This window comes from Myxine glutinosa, chromosome 13 (genome assembly GCF_964187855.1).
Source record: "Myxine glutinosa chromosome 13, kmMyxGlut1.1, whole genome shotgun sequence".
In the NCBI taxonomy this organism is placed as follows: Eukaryota; Metazoa; Chordata; class Myxini; order Myxiniformes; family Myxinidae; genus Myxine; species Myxine glutinosa.
In genome coordinates, this window is record NC_136273.1 from 50,525,421 (window position 1) to 50,547,945 (window position 22,525).

At 43.5% G+C, this 22,525-nt stretch overlaps 1 protein-coding gene across 4 annotated transcripts in view; it reads left to right on the forward strand.

The window, feature by feature from the left end:
* The window catches only part of LOC137438931 (double-stranded RNA-binding protein Staufen homolog 2), a 76,069-nt gene extending 59,560 nt beyond the window's left edge, over nucleotides 1–16,509 (forward strand). For all 4 annotated transcript variants that reach the window (XM_068134413.2, XM_078767439.1, XM_078767438.1 and 1 more), the window contains 3 exons: nucleotides 1,076–1,189; nucleotides 1,490–1,563; nucleotides 13,386–16,509. In XM_068134413.2, the coding sequence (XP_067990514.2) occupies nucleotides 1,076–1,189; nucleotides 1,490–1,563; nucleotides 13,386–13,455 (258 nt within the window). In that variant the 3' untranslated portion in view covers nucleotides 13,456–16,509. The remainder of the gene's footprint in view (nucleotides 1–1,075; nucleotides 1,190–1,489; nucleotides 1,564–13,385) is intronic.
* Nucleotides 16,510–22,525: the final 6,016 nt, after the last annotated feature.

Genomic DNA, 22,525 nt, shown 5'->3' on the forward strand with positions numbered 1-22,525 from the left:
TTCCTCCAGGGTTTCAAGGAAGCATTACAACACCATCTCATATAATGTCCTCCTCCCTACACATGATCGTTTCGACCTCATTACCCGGTTTATGATCTTAGGGTCTTGAGTTTGAGACCCAGTTATGCCATTAAATAATACCAGATGAGTTGACTCAGCCTGACATCCTTTTGAGGTTGGAAAAATGAGTACCAGCTTACTGGAAACAGGGAGCACTGTATCAGCAGCATAGCCACACTCCCAGCAATGATGCATCCATCAGCCACAGGCTGCATACGAAAGTATGATGATCCATTAGCCTAGTTTTGGTTTACAAAATAAAACTAGAGAGGCATTCGGTAGAGCGCATTCCTCCGTCAGGCTGAACAGTTTACGTTTTGTTCCCCACTGATAAGCCGGATCTGGATTTGGACCAAAATCGAATCAATTTGGTCTTGTCACACCCCCAACCTCTCCACCAAGTTTTGTCCAAATCCATCCACAACATTTTGAGATATCCTGCTGTGTATCGTTTTTGGCCATATCTCCCAATGGTGAAGAATCACTTAAAAAATTCTAGTAGCCGGATCCGAATCCTGATCTTCACCAAAATCTAATCATTTTGTCCTTGTCATATTCACTACCTCTCTGCCAAATTTCGTCCGAATCCGTCTGCAACTTTTTGAGAAATCTTGTTCACAGACAGACAGACAGGGGGGAAAACATAACCTCCATCCACCTTTGGTGGCAGAGGTATTGAGCATGACTTGCATTATGCTTAGGTATTACAGAGATATGGTGGACCAAGTCGTACATTTCTCATTGGATGGTTTTCCCTTGACTGATGTGTCTTTACTTCTCATAATGTAGCGATGGCTCTGCAGTGGAAAAACAAACTCAAGAATATGGTACTCTGAACACTTGGCTTGCAATTACACCCCGTCTTGACCAAAAGGAAGTTATTACAGTATTTGAGTGTCTGCTTCTGCCTCCAGTTGCTGTAAAAAAACAACTGCTGAATCTTCTATGATTAAAATGTCAATGATGATAAACGATTTGAATGTGGTAATCGATGGGTGTTGTGATATGTTAACAGGTGCAGCGTGAGAATACACAACAAGGATCTGAGTCTCTGAGCACCATAACACTGCTGCCAATGCACGTCACCGTCCGTGGGACCGGTCCATCCATGGAGCAAGCACAAGAGCAGGTACACAAGCACTGCTGTGTCAGGACTCGCAACTGCTCAACACAATTTCAAAACTGGCAGAGGTCTTTGGCAACTGAACCAGTTTATGATTAATTCAATTGATATGATAAATCAGTCAAAAAGATACAAAATCGCCTTGATAAATTAAATGGACATTATAATAACTTGGAATCTAAGAAATATATTTTGAATCCTAATACCCTCAGACCCTCGGCAGAACCCAGGTCCTGTTTTTATTTTCCTGCCAGGAACCAACTTGTTTTAATGGCGACTGATCTCTGACATGGCTGCTTTTCACAGGCTGCATTTAATGCTCTGAAACACCTGTCGGATACAGGGCTGGACACTTCAGTTAGCAAAGCAACGCCTGAAGGGTAAGTGGAGCATGTCCAAAATCTGTCTTTGTTGTGTGCATTTCTGCAATGATTAAGATTCAGTTTGGTAGCAATCTAAAGAAAAATGTCATGCCACATCTTTAGGTTTGCGTTGCTAAATGGGTCATTCTAATTCGACCCTACCTGGACCAAGCACATGGACCAAGCTATTCTCACCATATAATTCCATATATGGACCCTCACTCCCCACATTCCACGTAACAACACACACACACACACACACACACATATATATATATATGTATACACGATATACAACAACAACAACAACAACAACAACAGGAATTTTAAGGCCATTTTCCTTGCAAGAGCGGGGGTTAGCCTTGCGGTCCCCATGACAGTCTTCTCCATTTTGCCCAATTTTCTACATCTCCCCTTGTTAACCCCCTTACCTGCATTTCTTCTTCCACCACCTTTAGCCAAGTCTTTCACGGTCTTCCCCGTCCTCTACTTCCTTCTACATTCATTTCCATCACTCTTGTCAACCAGTCACTTTCATCCATCCTTTCACACATGACCAAACCATCTCAACCTGTTTCTCTTCACAGCATCCATCACAGGCTCTATTCCCATCATCTTTCGCAATTCATAATTTGTCATCCTCTCTCTCAACGATACTCTGCACATCCACCGAACCATTCGCATTTCCACCCTTTCCAGCCTTCGTTGCTGCTCTACGTTCATTACCCATGTCTCGCTCCCATAAATCAAAACAATCAAAGCATACACCTTTCCCTTCAGCTTCAACGACACGCCCCTCCTCGTCAGCACGCCACTCAGTTCCCGAAACTTCTTCCATGCACATCTCACTCTAGCAACCGTTGCCGAGTCTGATCCACCTTCTCCATTCAGCATGTCTCCTAGGTAGCAAAATGTTTTCACACCTTCCAGCTTCACGCCGTCTCCAAGATCCAACTCAACACTTCCTCCATCTGCAGCTCCCTCTGTGCACATCTTACACTTGAATGTAGCTGCCACCCTGGTTAATGACCCTCTCAGACCACTACATTTTTGATGAACCCACTCAGCGCACATTGTACATTGAATGGAGTTCACTCCGACACTCTTCCTGCACACAGCACACGGCCACTTACCAGTTCTTACCACCTCACCACATGCTTTACCACTTGCCATCACCTTCGTCTTTCCGATATTCACCTTCAGACCTTTCACCTCAATACGTTCCTTCCACTTGTTCATCTTCTCCTTCAGTCCATCCATACTCTCCGCAATCAACACCAGATCATCTGCATACAACTCCCACGGGAAACCCTCCTTTACATTCCAAGCCAGCACCTCCATCACAGCTACAAATAGTAGTGGACTTAGTACCAACCCCTGATGCACTCCCACCTTCACCTCAAACTCACCACTGTTCTTGTCCTTCGTCCTTACAGCTGTGCGCGCTCTCTCGTACATTGCCATCACTACTCTGATCAACCATTCCTCCACTCCTAACTTCCTCAATGCCCATGACACTACTTTCCGTGGAACCCGATCGAATGCTTTCTCCAGATCAACAAACCCAAGAAACAACTTCTTCCTCTTCTCCATGTACCTATCCTGCAACTGTCTTACAATAAAAAGCGCGTCTGTTGTTCCTCTAACCATAACCACCTTTAGAGGCCATTTTTCCCCGCAAGTGGGGGTTGGCCTTTTTCGGGCACCGTGGTTGTTGTTGTTTTTTGGTCCCCTTTTTGAAGCAATGTTTTACGGCCGGATGCCCTTCCTGACGCCAACCCTTTTTGCCGCCTTTAACAACAAACAGGGAATTACCAGTGAACTGGTACTCAATTAGCCGACCTCGGAAGGATGACAGGCTGAGTCAACCCCCCTGGCGTTAATTCAGCAATCGACCGGGATTCGAACCCAGGATCCTAGGATCCTAAGCCGGCACCCTAGCCGCTAGCCCAACACCAGGGAACAAACTTGTTCCTCTCCCTGGCATAAATCCAAACTGCATTGCATCGATCTTCACTTTCTTCCTTATCCTCCTCTCCAACACCCTTTCCAATACCTTCATTCCATGCTCTAATAACTTTATCGCTCGATACGAGCCACAGTCCAGAGGGTCACTTTTCCCCTTGTATAGAGGGACGAGTGTACTCGGTTCCCAATCCACTGGAATACGGTCTTCTTTCACCACCAGATTACAGATCTCTGTCATTCTCTTCAAATCCCAACTTCCTGCTGCCTTCAACATATCTCCCACAACTCCCATCGGCCCTTCCGCTTTTCTACTCTTCATTGCTTTTATCGCTTCCTCAACTTCCTTCTCAGTCAACTTCTCTGCTGGTCCTAAAACTGGGTTACTCTCGATGCTGCCATCCCATTCATTCTCTGCATTCAACAGCATTTCCATATATCTCTTCCATCTTCCTTTAATTCCATCTGGGTCCACAATGATTTGTCCCACTTCATCCTTCAAGCAACTCACCCCCATCACATCACACCTCTCTATGGCTATCTGATTTTCAATCCTGAAGACCGCTCTCTGACCCTCTTCTGAATCCAAGCGTTCTCCGAACATTTTCGGATATGCCTCCTGCGCCTTTGCTACCTCTTTCTTTGCAGCCTTCTTGGCTGCCTTATGACTTTCATGCTCTGCCTTTTCTGCCCCCGTACCCTTCGCCTTCTTCCACTCGTTGAACTTCTTCCTCTTTTCGTCAATCCTCTTTCTAACTTCATCATCCCACCACCATGTTTCCGACTGCCTCGGTGGTCCTTTTGTCCATCCACATACCTCACCAACGGCTCTCAACAGACGATCTTTCATTGACATCCAACCACTTTCAAGCTCAACCACATCATCCTCTACCATACTCAGCCTCTCTTTTAATGCCCCCCTCACTGTCACCTCTTTCAACCTCCACACCTTCATTCTTGGTTGGTACTTCACCCGCCGAGCTCTCCTCGCACCTTTCACCTTCATGTCGCAGACAAACAAGTGGTGCTGTGAAACAGCCTCCTCCCCCGGGATCACCTTTGTGTCCCGGAGGTGCCCCCTATCTCGCCTACGCACCATCAGGTAGTCAACAGTTGTCGTCGACCCACCTGACGTGTTTGTAACAAGCTTATTATCCTCTTTCTGGAACTGAGTATTACAAATGAACAAACCAGCTCCATCAGCAAACTCCAAAATCCTTTCACCTACTCCGTTCCTCACACCATATCCGTAACCCCCATGAACTCCCTCAAAACCGTCTATGCTCCTTCCCACATGTCCATTTAGGTCTCCTCCTACCACAACAACTTCCTCATATTTCACCTTTTCCATCAATTTCTCTATTGCACACCAGAAGTTGTCTTCTCTTCATCGCTCCGACCGACCTGCTGAGCATATCCCGAGATAACGTTCACCAAGAGCTTTCCAATCATCATTGTCACCACCATCAACCTTTCACTCACTCTAGTCACACTCACCACACTGTCTACAAACTCCTCAGAAAACAGGACACCAACCCCATGCATGCCTTCCAGGCACCCTTGCCACACAAACTTGTATTTCTGTCCCTGCCTACCCTTCACCATTCTCACACCACTTCCCTTCCATCTCGTCTCCTGCACACAACATATGTCCACTTTTGTTCTGACCAATACTTCCACCACTTCTCCTGATCTCCCTGTCATTGTCCCTACATTCCATGTCCCAAACCTCAGAAACCGATCTCCACATTGGGCATCAGACGTTTCGTCGTCATAAATGGAGTTATTTCCACCCTTGCTTCGATCGGGTTCCCCACCTTGATTTTTGACGAGAGGGGGTGAGGACCCCCACGGGGTACATCGGGCTGTACTCTGCCCATATGTAATTGTAATTGTCATGGTTCCCTTTTTGAGGCAATGTTTTTATGGCCGGATGCCCTTCCTGATGCCAACCCTTTTAGTCGCCTCTTAGGACACGCAGGGATACGGTGTACTTATTCTAAACCGGGGTACACACCGAATATATATGTACAGTCACCTGAAAAAGTAAGTACACCCTATGTAAAGTTTTGACTTTTTCAACATATTTCAACATACAGCTATTTGATCTTCATTTCAACAATATTGATAGATAAAGGTGATATAATATAACAAATATCATGAAACATTTACATTTCGTAGTCCATTGTATAATTTAAATAAACATAAATGCAAATTTTGCATGTGCAAAAAGTAAGTACACCCCTACATTTATCACTACTTCAAATGCCTAAAATTAGAATCAGGTGCACCAGCTCAGGTGCAAATGATTAGAACATCGCGAGAGAGGATCTTTGGAGGAACCTGTCTTATTTAAACCTCAGACATTTAGTTTGGTTTGCTCTTTGTTGTTGAATTGTGCGACGTCACCATGCCTAGATCAAAAGAGATCTCTGAGGCCTTCAGAAAGAAGGTTATAGATGCCTACGAGTCAGGGTAGGGATTTAAAACGATCTCCAAACAATTTGAAATCAATCATTCGACTGTCCAGAAGATCATCGACAAGTGCAGAAGATTCCAAACAACTGCCAACTTGTTCAGGCCAGGCCGACCCAGTAAGTTCAGCCCAAGAGCAGACCGCAAGATGCTGAAAGAAGTCTCTAAGAACCCCAGAATGCCATCACGGAACCTACAGGTAGCTCTTGCCACTGTTGATGTAAAAGTGCATGAGTCTACCATTAGAAAGAGGCTGCACAAATTTGATCTACATGGGAGGTGTGCCAGGAGGAAACCTTTGCTGTCCAGAAAGAACATCAGGGCAAGAATAAAGTTTGCTAATGAACACCTCGGCAAAGACCAGCACTTCTGGAACAATGTGCTCTGGACAGATGAGTCAAAGGTTGAGCTATTTGGCCACAGTACCAGAAGACATGTTTGGCAAAAACCAAAGACAGCATTTGACCACAAGTACCTGATACCAACTGTAAAGCATGGTGGTGGAAATATTATGGTTTGGGGCAGCTTTGCTGCATCAGGGCCTGGGCAGCTCACCATCATAGAATCCACTATGAATTCTTCTTTGTACCAGAGGGTGCTTGAGGATAATGTGAGGCCATCTGTCAGAAAGTTTAAGCTCAACCGAAGGTGGACCTTGCAACATGACAATGACCCTAAACATACCAGTAAATCCACCAAGGAATGGCTGAAAAGAAAGAAATGGAGGGTTCTGGAATGGCCAAGTCAAAGCCCAGATCTAAATCCCATCGAGATGTTGTGGGGGGATTTGAAACGAGCTGTGCATGCAAGAAACCCCTCAAACATCGCACAGCTGAAAGAATTCTGCATGGAGGAGTGGGCAAAAATTTCTCCCAGTCTACGTCAGAGACTGACAGACAGTTATAAGAAACGCCTACTTGAGGTTGTTTCTGCCAAAGGGGGCAATACCACCTATTAGAGCCAAGGGTGTACTTACTTTTTCCACATGCGAAATTTGCATTTATGTAATTTAAATTATACAATGGACTACAAAATGTAAATGTTTCATGATATTTGTTATATTATATCACCTTTATCTATCAATATTGTTGAAATGAAGATCAAATAGCTGTATGTTGAAATGTGTTGAAAAAGTCAAAACTTTTTTTCAAAACCCCATGGAGGGTACTTACTTTTTCACGTGATTGTATATATATGGTATATAAAACCGAAAAACATGGTCTGTGAGGCCGTCAAGCTATGATTATGTGTCTATTAATACCGCACTGTTTGAACACTGGTTGCTTCTTCTCTGTTAATTAATTATGCATTGTTGGAATATACCTTTCAACCGTTTGCACTGCTGAGAGCCCTTAGACCTTTGAAGACCCTTCAAGTCAGGAAGCACTATCTCTCTACTCTCAAGACTGAACTCTCAAACCTGTGTCCTTCCTCCAAATCCTGGTGGCATCTGGTCAAATCTGTTTCTGGTGTTTTTCTTTAAAATAGCTGTTCACCACCATCTCTTATCTTCCCCCATCCAAAACTTTGATCTTTGCTCCCCCTGTTAATTCCCCCCAGGTCCACTTTAATGAAATACCAACTTCTTTCCTGGATGTCCTCGCAGTGTCCATGTGTTCTATACCTCTCCCACCCCCCCCCCCCCCACTTCCAATGCCTACTCCCCCCAAGCCCTCCCCCCCCCCCCCTTCCCACAGATCTCTCGATGTTCCTGTTCTCTGCTGTTGTACTTGTGTGCTTCCCTTTCTCTCCCCATCTTGGCTCCCGCTCCCTTTATTGTATGTTTTGTGTGTCCGTTTTTTTCTTTCGGATGATTAATGTTAGCCTTTACACGAGCCTCGATCTTGTACACAAAAAAATTTAAAGAATTAAAAATAAAGTCTCCCAATAACCTCAAGAAGACCACGAAGACCCTGAAACCCCCAAAGACCCTTAAAGACTCCAGAGACCCGAAGCACACAAAATAACTGGAAGACCCCGAAGACTCCAGTGAAGCCATGAAGCTGTGATTATGTGTCTTTTAATTATATACTGTTTGAACGCTGGTTGCATTCTGTCTATTAATTGTGTACAGTCACGTGAAAAAGTAAGACAGTACACCCCATGTAAAGTTTTGACTTTTTCAACATATTTCAACATACAGCTATTTGATCTTCATTTCAACAATATTGATAGATAAAGGTGATATAATATGACAAATATCATGAAACATTTACATTTTGTAGTCCATTGTATAATTTAAATAAACATAAATGCAAATTTCGCATGTGGAAAAAGTAAGTACACCATTGGCTCTAATAGGTGGTATTGCCCTCTTTGGCAGAAACAACCTCAAGTAGGCGTTTCTTATAACTGTCTACCAGTCTCTGACATTGACTGGGAGAAATTTTTGCCTACTCCTCCATGCAGAATTCTTTCAGCTGTGCGATGTTTGAGGGGTTTCTTGCATGCACAGCTCGTTTCAAATCCCCCCACAACATCTCTATGAGATTTAGATCCGGGCTTTGACTGGCCATTCCAGAACCCTCCATTTCTTTCTTTTCAGCCATTCCTTGGTGGATTTATTGGTATGTTTAGGATCATTGTCATGTTGCAAGGTCCACCTTCGGTTGAGCTTCAACTTTCTGACAGATGGCCTCACATTATCCTCAAGCACCCTCTGGTACAATGAAGAATTCATCATGGATTATATGATGGTGAGCTGCCCAGGCCCTGATGCAGCAAAGCTGCCCCAAACCATAATATTTCCACCACCATGCTTTACAGTTGGTATCAGGTTCTTGTGGTCAAATGCTGTCTTTGGTTTTCGCCAAACATGTCTTCTGGTACTGTGGCCAAATAGCTCTACCTTTGACTCATCTGTCCAGAGCACATTGTTCCAGAAGTGCTGGTCTTTGCCGAGGTTTTCATTGGCAAACTTTAGTCTTGCCCTGATGTTCTTTCTGGACAGCAAAGGTTTCCTCCTGGCACACCTCCCATGTAGATCAAATTTGTGCAGCCTCTTTCTCATGGTAGACTCGTGCACTTTGACATCAACAGTGGCAAGAGCTAGCTGTAGGTCCCGTGATGACATTCTGGGGTTCTTAGAGACTTCTTTCAGCATCTTGCGGTCTGCTCTCGGGCTGAACTTGCTGGGGCGGCCTGGCTGAAAAAGGTGGCAGTTGTTTGGAATCTTCTCCACTTGTAGATGATCTTCCGGTCAGTCGAATGATTGATTTCAAATTGTTTGGAGATCCTTTTAAATCCCTTCCCAGACTCGTAGGCATCGATAACCTTCTTTCTGAAGGCTTCAGAGAGCTCTTTTGATCTAGGCATGGTGACGCCGCACACTTCAACAACAAGAGCAAACCAAACTAAAGGTCTGAGGTTTAAATAAGACAGGTTCCTCCAAGATCCTCTCTAACGATGTTCTAATCATTTGCACCTGAGCTGGTGCACCTGATTCTAATTTTAGGTATTTGAAGTAGTGATAAATGTAGGGGTGTACTTACTTTTTCCACATGCGAAATTTGCATTTATGTTTATTTAAATTATACAATGGACTACAAAATGTAAATGTTTCATGATATTTGTTATATTATATCACCTTTATCTATCAATATTGTTGAAATGAAGATCAAATAGCTGTATGTTGAAATATGTTGAAAAAGTCAAAACTTTACATGGGGTGTACTTACTTTTTCACATGACTGTATGTCTATTTATTACCTATTGCTGGAATATATCTTTTGACCTTTGGACTGCTGAGATCCCTTAGACCTTTGAAGACTCTTTAAGCCCCCAAGACCCTTATGACCACCAAGACCCCAAAAACCCGAAGACCCTCAAAGACTCATAGACCCAGAGGACAAAAAATAACCGGAAGACACCCAAAGACTCAAAATACCCCAAATACCCAAAATACCTCAAAAACCCTTGAAGACCCAGAGGACCTAAAGACTCCAAAGACCCAAAATACCTAAAATACCCTAAAAGACAATGACGGCCCAAAAGACCACGAAGACTTCAAAGACCCAAAAGATCCCGAAGACCCAAAATACGCTGAAGACCCTTAAAGACCCCGGAATACCAAAAATATCCTGAAGACCCAGAAAGACCCAAAAGACAAGGAAGACCCAAAATACCCCAAAGATGCAAAAGGTGCAAAATACCCAAAAGTCCCCAAAGACCCAAAATACACTGAAGACCTGTAAGACCCATAAGACCCTTTTGACCCATTAAACCCCAAGGTCCTGAAGACCCTCAATATCCTTAAGACTACTTTTACCTTTAAGACCCTTTCAATACTATTTGTATTATTTGTATTATGAAATATTTGTATTATGAACCACCTTCAGAGGCCATTTTCCCCACAGAGCAGGGTTGGCCTTTTCAGGCACCTTGGTCCCTTTTTTTGAAGCGATGTTTTATGGCCGGATGCCCTTCCTGCCGTCAACCCTGTTAGTCGCCTCTTGCGATACACAGGGAATTACCAGCGAACTCGTACTCATTTTGCCGACCTTGGAAGGATGACAGGCTGAGTCAACCCCCCCTGGAGTTAATTCAGCGATCAACCGGGATTCAAACCCAGGATGCTAGGATCCCAAGCCGGCACCCTAAACCGCTAAAGCAACACCAGGCTTAAATGTTTTATTTCGATTGGTGTAAAATGTAAATCACGACAATGCAGCAACTCAAGTTCAGTCAGGTCATTATCCTCAGTTTGAACAAGCCTGTGCCTCTGCAGCAACGTGTGTTTGGCCTTGTTCGCCCTAACTAGCATAGAGCCGCTGTATAGATATTATATAGACTATATATATATATATATATATATATATATATATATATATACGTATATATATATATATAATATATATATACGTATATATATATATATATACGTATATATATATATATATACGTATATATATATATATATACGTATATATATATATATATATACGTATATATATATATATATATATATATATATATATATATATATATATATATATATATATATATAAATATATATATATATATATATATATATATATATATATATATATATATATATATATATATATATATATATATATATATATATATATATATATATATATATATATATATATATACTGTGTATATATATATACTGTATATATATATATATATATACTGTGTATATGTATATATATATATATATATATATATATATATATATATATATATATATATATATATATATTGCCTATAGAAAGTCTACATACCCTTTCAAAATTTTCACCTTTTGTTGCCTTATCGCCTGGAATTAAATTGCATTAAATCAAACGTTTTCCACTTTTATTTACACATCGTAACCCACAATTTCCACATGAAAAACAAATTCTACTAATTTCAGAAAATTAATTAAAAATACTCAACGAGAATATCTCGGTTGGATAAGTATCCACCCCCTGAGTTAATACTTGGTAGAAGCACCTTTGACAGCAATTACAGCTGTGAATCTGTTTGGATAGGTTTCTACCAAGTTTGCACACCTTGATTGGGCAATATTTGCCCATTCTTCTGCAAAAAACTGTTCAAGCTCAGTGAAGTTGTGTGGGGAGAGTTGATGGACAGCAATCTTCAAGTCATGCCACAGATTGGCGATTGGATTTAGGTTGGGGCCCTGACTTGGCCACTCAAGGCCATTTATCTTTGTGTTATTTATCCACTCCAGTGGCCATGTGCTTTGTGTCATTGTCATGCTGAAAGGTGAACTGCCTTCCCAATTTCATCTTTCTTGCAGAGGGCAGCAGGTTTTCCTCTTGGATATTTCTGTATTTTTCTCGAACCATTTTCTCTTCTATCCTGACAAGTGCCGCAGTCCCTGCTGATGAGAAACATCCCCATAACATGATGCTGCCACCACCATGCTTCACAGTGGGGATGGTGTTATTTGGGTGATATGCTGTGTTGGGTTTGCGCCAAACGTAACATCTTGCATTTAGACCAAAAAATTCATCTTGGTTTTGTCAGACTACAAAACTTTTTGCCACATGGCTTCAGAATCTCCGGAGTGGTTTTTGGCTACCTCAAACAGGACTTAAGGTGGGCTTTTTTGAGTAACGGCTTCCTCCTTGCCACCCTACCGTACAGGCCAGACTTATGGCGTGCTTGGGATATTGTTGTCACATGCACACAGTGACCAGGTTTTGACATAAAAGGCCTGTAGCTCTTTCAAAGTTGCCATTGATCTCTTGGTGGCCTCTCTTATCAGTCTCCTTCATGCTTGGGCATCCAGTTTGGAGGGACAGCCTGATCTATGCAGGGTCTTGGTGGTACCATATGCCTCACCTTCCACTTCTTAATGATTGGCTTGATCATACAATGATTGTCTTAATATTCAAGACCTTTGAAATATTTTTATACCCATCCCCTGATCTGTGTCTTTCCACAACTTTATCCCAGAGGTCTTTTGAAAACTCCTTGGTGCTCATGGTTAAGCCTTTGCTGTGAAATGCACTATCTAGCAGAGGAAATCTCAGGAACAGCTGATTTTATTCTGAAATAATCAGAATCACTGAAATTTAACACAGGTGGAGGCCAATTAACTTGGTGTGTGATTTTGAAGGTGATTGGTTACACCTGAACTAATTTACAATTACTATTTCTAAGGGGAGTGGACACTTATCCAACCAAGATGTTCTAGTTTTGTATTTTTAAATTAATTTTCTGAAATTTGTTGAATATGTTTTTCACCTAGAAGTTGTGGGTTACGATGTGTAAATAAAGGTGGAAAAAGTCTGATTTTATGCATTTTATTTCCAGGCTATAAGGCAACAAAAGGTGAAAAATTTGAAAGGGGTTGTAGACTTTCTCATTTCAATTTCATTGTGACCTAATCCCATAGTGCTGCATTGTGGCCAACGCTTTCACATAGGGATCTAACGTGGAAGTAACAATCTTAATACCGAGTATGTCCAACTATGGCAGCAATCACTGCATTGCCCTGTCGTCACATTGACCGTATGTGCATTCAAATATAAGCTTGTGAAATGGCTTTCCATGCCTGAATCAGCTCAATTTCCAGCACATTGAGGGTCCGTGGCTGTCTTTGCAATGTATGAAGGCAACGATCAATCATATCCCAGAGATATTCAAATGGACCAAACTCCCAATTTCAATGAGAAATATAATGACAGTTGAATCTTTTTAAGAGTACCTGCACACTTATTTATACCCTTTTGTGCAGCTGTTTTTCGCTCCCCCCCCTCAACGTCCCCCCACTTCCCTTCTCTCTTTCTCCAATTTTTTATTTTCTCAACCTCTTACCCCCTTGCCCCCATGCATGTCAATAATCAGCTTTTATGTTTGTTGTTGTTAAAACAGTTTCTCGCTCCCCTACCCCCATTCCATAACGCTTTGCAATGCAATAGGGTTTCCCGGGATGCTGGAGTTCTGCCCGCAGGCCTTCAGGATTCTCCGCAAGGCTCTACTGATGCTTAAAAACCCACGTGAGGAGGATCAAAAACCGAGACAACAAGATCACTTACTATCCATCATTTTCAACAGATTTGGTTGTTTTTATTGCAAAAACAGGACGGTAACAACCAGATCAAATTTTCAGAAACTTTCAGCCAACTTCTATTTGTTTTAATTTGAGTTTTTAATTTTTATCATGTGATATTTCCATTCATGCATTAAGTTTTATCCTTGACCTCTGCTGTAAGAAACATGTGTGATACAGATCTATTGATTAGACATTACAGCAGCACCTCAAATTTAAGAAAATCGATACATTTGGATATGAGAAACACATTTTGATCAAATTGTGGTTGTTTCGGAGGGGATCCCAGGTGAATACAACAGCTCGGTATTCATTGCTGGGTTACAATTGCTGGGTGGATATTATGGCCTTACCAACGTCTGTTATGGACGGATTTTCTTAGATATTATGCTTTTTACTTTTTAAATATTTTTTTATTTCAAACTTTAACATGAATGAACTGGCTGATTAACGGGCTCAATGTGCCTTCGTGCTTGGTCGTTGGTATTTATTGGAGAAGCAAATTGAATAACCTGCTACGTCAAACTTTATCATATTGAGCATTGCAAAGTGATGACGTAAAAAATCCAAGACCAAGTGGTGTCATAACATTGGACAGTCATGCATGTTTTGTGGAATTTTGTCGTGGTTCAGAATTTTTCAGAAAATGGTGATGCTAAACAATAAACACTCATTTAATATGCACTTGCAAAGAACTTAGTATTCAATTCGTCATTTTATTTATTTGTGAACAAGAAACACCAATTTGGAATCTAATCTGGGTTTCAATAGACGAAGAAGCCATTTTTAATCAAAAGGAAGACCAAATACTGCATTGAAGTCATCAGAAGGAGCCCGAATAAGTAAAGAGCAAAGATGGAGTCATCAGGAGGAACCTGGATAGGATTCCGGTTTCAGCCGCTACTCCACAACCCTCAAACCCATCCAGGGGCAGCTAAGTGATTCATGAATACAATTGTAATTCTCTTGCATGATGACAGCAGAGTATCAGTGCTCACTTGATGATTCTGCTGGTAAAGAACAATTTGGTGCTGGGCAGGTTATCCAGTTGTTTTTTTTTTCATGGCGGAAAGTTTTGCTGGAGCTGCATCTGCATGTGTTTGTTTGCCTGTGCTGAACACCGGTTCATACGATCTGACTTCATGAGGATAGCGTCGACCAGATTCGAATGCCGTTGTTCTTTGTTCCGACTTTATTGCATTTCCGCTTTGGAGCAGCTGTGAATGCCTTTTGTGCAATACTTATTACAAAGTGAGCAGGATGTTTTTGAGTGATAAATTTGTCAAATTATTTGGATGCGTTTTAAAATATATAATGTATTCAGGACGATGGATTTTCTCAACCAAATGTTGACAGGGATGGTGCGACGTTTTGGGTCCGAGCCCTTCTGGCAACATTTGTTTGAGAAAATGCGTTGTCGTCATTTTTCCGATGATGCAGAACGAATCTAGTTAATGAAGAGGAATTTTCTCTCTTGTCAGTGTCTCCCTCTCTCGATGTGCAAACACAAATTGGCTTCCCCTCGTTGCTCCACACCTTGCCTCTTTGTATAACTGTTCCACTTTTCCTTTGTTCCCTTGCTCTTATATTCTCTGAGTTTGTGGATCTTCCTTCCAGAAACTGTTCAATCCCATTCTTCTCTCCAGGACTTCAAGTAACCGGTGCGTCACCATCTCGTGCTCAATCCCCTATCTCTACCTGCAATATTTCCTACCAGAATTAACCCGACCGAACTGAACCACCTTCCTTCCAGGTCACTGTGTTTTCTCCCCTCTTCTCTCTTTCTCTCTCTTCCCCCTTTTTGTCCCCCGTCGCACCGCGGAGCGAAAGGGGAACTATGGTTTTCCCCCCGTCCGTGTGTCCGTCCGTCCGTGCGTGCGTGCGTGCATAAGCGAAGGACCGCATTCGAATTTGGTGTGTGGGTGCAACCCACGTCAAAATCCAAGATGGCCGCCGCCATGTATGTCTGATGCCATGTATGTCTGAACCTTGTGAGCGAAATATCTTGAAAAATAAGCGAAGTACCAACTTATAATCTGGTGGGTGGGTGTATCTAGGCATAAGGAAGAACCCTATTGAAAATTGGGTCGCCACGTCAAAATCCAAGATGGCCGCCGCTATGTATGTCTGAACCTTGTGAGCGGCATATCTTGAAAAATAAGCGAAGTACCAACTTCTAATCTGGTGTGTGGGTGTATCTACGCATAAGGGAGAACGTTATTGAAAATTGGGTCGCCACGTCAAAATCCAATCTGGCCGCCTTGCGTCTTCCACTTTGTCAACTCGCATCACTTCACCGACGGGGGACCTAGGCGTAACACTTGTCATTCATTACTTTACTTCTGTTCACCTGTTGTACCATTGTCAATACATTTCTGTTTTATCTGTTTTTTTCTATGTCCCATCGCTCTTCCATAAGGCTAGATTTTCTGCACAAGAAAAACTGCCACACCCCTATTGTGCCAGTTTTCAACTCGACAAAGCTAAACTTTCCTAGACACATTTTAACACACACACACACTTTTTCGATTCAGCAATTTTTATTTATGAATTTTTTTCTGCTGGAGAAGTCGAGGGGGAACGTTTTTGTACGCATTTTGATCATCACCATACATCCCTGTACAACTCAAAAGCTTTCCGTCGTAGTAGAGAACAATGACAGTTTGGTCTCCCATCATGAACGGTTTCGATTTTTGCTGACCTGTGTGTCCCGAGCAGTTTGGAAAAGTAAGGATTTAGCAAAGTGTGAATATGACTTTTGAAAGTCGACAACAAAAGTTTTTTTTTCTTTTTTTTTTCATTGTTTGATTTAACTATTATATTCCAGTTACACTCTGTGATGCATGCTAATGATTCTGATATGATTTTGACAGGTATGTTTGGGTGGGCCTACTTACCCTTGCTGTGTTTGTTCCTGTTTTCACCTTTTGTTGTTTTTTGGTGAGCATTTCCACTGCTGCTGTACCAAAGCAATAAAATTTTGTCAAAAGCCATGTTCTTGCCTAATTGCAATCGATGTGCATACGCAATTGGATAAAGCTGTCAACTACGTTTGAAGTTTCGTGCACATGCACAAAGCTTCCAAGCTACAATTATTTTGTACAAGCATTCATAGTTGTGTGCTGTTGTCAAATTCAGCCTGCCAAGAGTCCCATTGTTTTTAAGAATTATAAACTCTAAACAATACTGTAATTCTTCACTATAGCAGAACAGTGCATGTGCATGATAAATTAAACAAAGCTAAACTTTCCTTGTAAGTAGGTGATGGTGGGTGGTTTGTGTGCAGCCACATTTTCCTATGGGCGCGCCTGCCGCTGATGCAATGCCTCTCCATAACCAGTTATCTGGTACTCATTTTGCGGACCTCAGAAGGATGAACAGGCTGAGTCAACCCCACCCGGCGTTAATTCAACGGGATTCGAACTCAGGACCTTAGGATCCCAAGCCCGCCGCCCTAACCATTCGGCCACACCAGGCTCACGATGCAATGAAGAATCGACAGCGTGGCACGTATGCATTTATCCTGGGGTCTGGGTGTTCAAAATGTTATTTGAGCATACCCATTCCCATCCCCCCTCTGCCCCAACAATCTTCTCCTATTGGACTTTTGCAATTGCCTGGTGATCCAAAACGTTGGTGCCAGATTGCCATTTGAATGTGATGTGTGTTCTTCTTATTCTTTTAATGTCCTTGTACAACATCAAATGCAGTCCCTCCAGTGCTGGGTGCATTTGAGGGCAATTGCATTTCCCCAGCCAAATTGTTGGGGGTGGTTGGTGTGGGCAGTAGAGAGCACATTAGCAGGTGGTCCATGGTCTGCCTTTCCTCAGTCACAATATTATTATTGTCAGGGCCTTGTGCATATCCCCACAAAACTATGCTGGCCTTATCTGCTAACTATAGTACGCAGGCAATTTAATGACTTCCAGGTGGTACAGCCACTTGGGTCTCCACCCAGGAGTTCCTCTGCCGGGGGATGTTGAGCCTCAAGGTTTTTTGTGGCTCATTCAGTGGCTGTTTCCACAGCCTTGTGCGAGTGGTGCTTGTAGTTGTTTTGAGTGGTTCTGTGGAAGAGCATAACCTTCTTCTGGAGTGCAGTCAACTAGAGATCAGGTTGTGGCCATAGTCTGCCTGGTCCATTCGGCTTGGTTGGTGAGTGGTGACTGCTCTCAGGATGTCAGGTGGTGATATGCCAGCCAGCACTTGCAGATGTTGGATCTTCACTGACTTCAGGGAACCGGTGATGATGCCGCAGCTTTCATCTAGGACAAGATCCAGTTTCTTGTCGTGTGTGGGCCGCTCCCAGACTGGCCAAGCATACTTGACGGTGGAGGAAGCAGAGTGCCACTTTTCTTCGGATGGTGGATGGGTCTGTTCCCCACTTTGAGTGTGTCGGTCGCTGGGGGATGTTATTTCAGATGCTGACTTTCCTCTTGATCTTGGTCTGTGACAGGCCATTGAGTGCTGATGTTAATGTATCTTCAAGTGGGTTGAAGTCCTTCGCCTATGCCATGATTGAAAGGTTGTTAATGGAGGCAAAGGTTGTTAATGGCCTCAAAAGCCAGTTGCCGACTGGGCATCCTCCGTCGTGCAAAGTCCTTCCTTGGCACACCTGAGCTCCTCACCACATACAAGGCTTTCATCCGCAGCTCAATGGAATACTGCTCTCCCCTCTGGACTGGTGCTCCTGCCTCACACCCAGCTCGGCTTCCCGCTGTTGAAACCAAAGCTTTCAGAATCATTGGAATCTCCCGCGATGAAGCTATCTCCGAGGGCCTTTCACTCACTCACCGCAGGCAGGTTGGTGGTCTTTCTGTCTTCTACCGACTCCTACCCGGCCTAGCTCCCCCCGCTCTATCTGTGCTCTGTCCCCCAAATATTCCTACAGGTCGCACAAGATCTGCCAGAAACCCTCTTCTGGTGAAATTGCCAAAATCTAGGTTCTCTGCTCACCTTGACTCATTCATTCCTCTTTATTCCCACCTCTGGAACAAACTCCCTCACTCTCTTCAATCGCACTCCTCCCTCCAGGTATTCAAAACAGCTGTTCACCACCATCTCTTGTCTTCCCCCATCCAAAACCTTGATCTCTTCTACCCCCGTTAATTCACCCCAGATCCACTTTTTTTTGAAATACCAACTTCTTTCTTTCCTGGAAGTCCTAGCAGTGTCCATGTGTTTATACCTCTCCCACTCCCCCCCTCCCCCCTTCCCATGCCTCGTCCCCCCAAGCCCTCTCCCTCCCACGGATCTCCCGATGTCCCTGTTCTCTGCTGTTGTACTTGTGTGCCTCCCTCTCTCTCCCCATCTTGTCTCTCGCTCCCTTTATTATTTGTGTTGTGTGTCAGTTTGTTTTTAGTGATTAATGTTGGCTCTTACATGAGCCTCGATGTTGTATACAAAAAAAAAAAAGAAGCTCCTGGTGGATGGGCTAATTGCTACTGTAAATATTGAACAGCAGAAGAGAGAGTATGCTGCTCTGAGGAAGACCATTCCACTGTGTGCACCTTCGGCTGCACTTCTCATCCCAGGTGGCATAGATGCATCAATTCTGCACAAGTGTATCAATGATGGTCACAAAGCGATGGTCCATTGCTGTGTTGTATATCTTCTGCAGTACCTGGCGGCGGTTGACGGTGTCGTATGCTGCCGTGAGATCGACAAAAATGGTGCCGGTGATTTGGCGTGCTCTTGTGATGGGGCTGAACTCCTTGATTTTGGCTCTGACACTGATAGCAATGAAGATCAATCCAATCAGTGCCAATGATTGTAAAAGAACGGCCCCCTCAGACACTTCTTCTTCTTTCAAATGCATCACAAGGTTGTGGGGTAGCATCATTGGCTGAGGGTGTGGCTGTGCTGCTGATGTGGTGCCCTCTGTACGTTAAGACAGAAATTATGAATCACCATACCTGTGAAACACCACAATGACATTTTATAGCTGGGTCGGGATTAGACAAAATTTGGTGTCCATTGGCTGTCTGCATTAACATGGTTTGGGAACATATCCCACAGAAGGCAATGATTGTGAGTGCTTGGGCAATGATAGCGACATAAATGGAGAACTATATATATATATATATGGTCTTGGTGCTCGACTGGAGAACAAGTTGATCAGTATAATGAGAGAATGAAATGCAAGTTCCTTTGTCAATGGAGGACGTTGTGTAGACACCATTTGTCAAAATATGTATACCAGAAATAATTTGTCTTGTATTGAACTTTCTCCATCTCGCTCCTCAATGACTACTTTTGCCACCAAAGGTGCATAGATGGAGGTTTTATGAACCACCTTTGGAGGCCATTTTTCCCCGCAGTGCAGGGTTTGGCCTTTTTCGGGAACCGTGGATCCCCTTTTTTGAAGCAATGCTTTATGGCCAGATGCTCTTCCTGCCGCCCGCCAACCCTGTTAGTCGCCTCTTGCGACACACAGGGAATTACCAGTGAACTGGTACTCAATTTGCCGATCTCAGAAGGATGACAGGCCGAATCAACCCCCCTGGGGTTAATTCAGCGATCGACCGGGATTCGAACCCAAGAACCCATGATCCCAAGCCGGCACTCTAACCGCTAAGCCAACACCAGGCTTAGACGGAGGTTATATGTAGGCTTATATTCCTCCATGGTTGTGTTTTGTGAGCCATGTATCTGAAAAAGTTATGGATAGATTCGGAGGAAATTTTGTGGACATGTTGGGTGTGTGACAAGGACGAATTGATTCGATTTTGGCGAAGATCTGGAACCTGATGAGAGTACTAGAATTTTTTTTAGTGATTCCTCCCAATTGAGAGATTGGGCCAAAAATGATGTCAAAGTTATGGACCGATTATGACAAAACTTGGTGGATGAGTTGGTTATGCGAAAAGTACAAACCGAGATTATGCAAAAAGTACTATCAATGGGATACAACACGTAAACTGGTTTAGCCTGGTGGAGGTATGTGCTCTACCGAGTGCTGTTCTAGTTCACTCACCTGGAATGTAGTTCCGGGGAGCTTATGCGATGGCGCGTCGTCCGTCAGTAACAGTTGCATGCAACTTCTACTAAACTGCTGATGGGATTGTGACCAAACTTGCCACAAATTATAATTGGTATGTTGCAACTCAAGTTTGTTCACGACATTAAAAACTCTGGGTCTAAGGGGGTTTACCGGGGGTCAAAGTGGATCCAGGTTTGATCCCCCAAAATAGGAATTTGCTTTTTCCTCTGAAACAACACACACAATTTCAATGAAACTTGACCACAACATTCACCACCAGAGCTGTACCGATGTTTGTTCACGGCACTAAGAAAATCGGAATCTAAGGAGGTATATGGGAGGAGTGTGAGGGAAGGGGGGTTTTGGCCCCCATAAATAGGTTTTTTTTTTTGTTTGTTTGTAGTGTTATGATTAGGTTAGTACTCGTATGATTGTACATGCTGCCCCGTCTTCTAGCAACCAGTGAAATTTGTTTAAAATGCCGTGATACTGTTTAAAATACCTTTAGTCAGTGTAGTATACTACTTTTAATTCTACCAGATAAGTGCCCTCTGCGTATTGCCCCTATTTTTTTTTTGCCCCTATTTTTTTGTCATCATCTGCCTTCCATGGTTTTGTTGGGATTCAACCTTCTTTCCCTTTTTCTCCCCCTCTCATCCAACCTGTCCTATATCTTTGCTCTCCTTTTCCCCCCTTCCTCTTCTCAAATTTATTTTTCTTCAATTCGCCCCTGTGGTGATAATTTCTTTCCAGTGTGCTGGTGATGGTGTTTAAACCAGAACAAAATAAAAACACTCACTCACCGTTAAAATGACGTGTTTTAAATGAAGTCCGGGTGATGAAAAATCTCCCCAGCTGTGGTTTAGAGCACTGATCTCCATGCCAACTACATTAGAGGCTTAATCTTGACCGTCGACACCACCATTGGCCATCTTTGTTCACCCAACAAGGAATCATTATACAACGACACAAGCACTCGCCACCACTTAATTCAATGCCTGTTGCACACACATGCAAAGCCTGTTCATGAGTGTTCCAGAATGATCTGAGCCCAACATATTGTTGTGGATATGAGAATGTTTTTTTATTTTGTTGTTGTGGTAAAATGTTGTTGTAAAAGGTTGTTGTAAAATATCACCCCTCCTCCCTCCGTGTGTGGTTGTATAAAGGTCAAAGGGCGTTTCCGTAGTTAGTCCATAAAACATACATGCAGGACACGATATATCCTTTCTTTTGACAGTTATATCCTTATTATGTGTATTAGCGTAAGGCTGTGTCTTCCATTAATTGAAATACTCCATTGCACCAGTGAAAGAGAATAGATCCCCTTTCCTTCCCATCCCCAAAATCTCCATCCCATATTACATCCCCTCTCGTCATTGCCGAGCCTCGATTGCCAATATTACCTCCCCTCCAATAACCGCCATTGACCACGAGGCTCGAGTCAGGGAAGGAAGGCGTGTCTCCACCTCGTCAGAGGGGAGGAGGGGCGTGCCCGCCCGTCGTCATCCAGGGCGGAGCCCGAGGGTCGCGCGACCAACCAGGGCCGAGGTGAGCACCCCGATGGGCGTGTCCTGAACGCCGGCGGCTTAACCGCCGGAGGCGCTATAAAAAGGCGCGCACGGAAGTAAAAGGAGAGGTGGTTGGACAGTTGGTTGGTTGCACAGAGTTGGTTGCGCAGAGAGTTGGTTGCACCGTTGGTCAGAGTTGGTTGCACAGAGTTGGTTGCGGTGAGGAGTCGGTGGTCAGAGTGAGGGACCAAGAAAGAGTGGAGGGTTTGGACCAGACGAGTGGGACAAGGCCTGGCAAGGCAAGTGGAGGCGGGAGCAGCAGCGACACCCGGCAGCCGCTTGGGGCCTGGGCGGCGGTTTGGAGCAGGGCCGAAAAGGAACGGCGGCTGCTAAACGCGCCGATCGTGCTGCATGACCCCCCTTGGACTTCCCTCTCCCTCCAGCCATCCACATCCTGCGATTCCTGCAATTCCCCGCGTGAGTCAGTCTTTTGTTTGTTCTGTCCTGGGATAAGTTAAG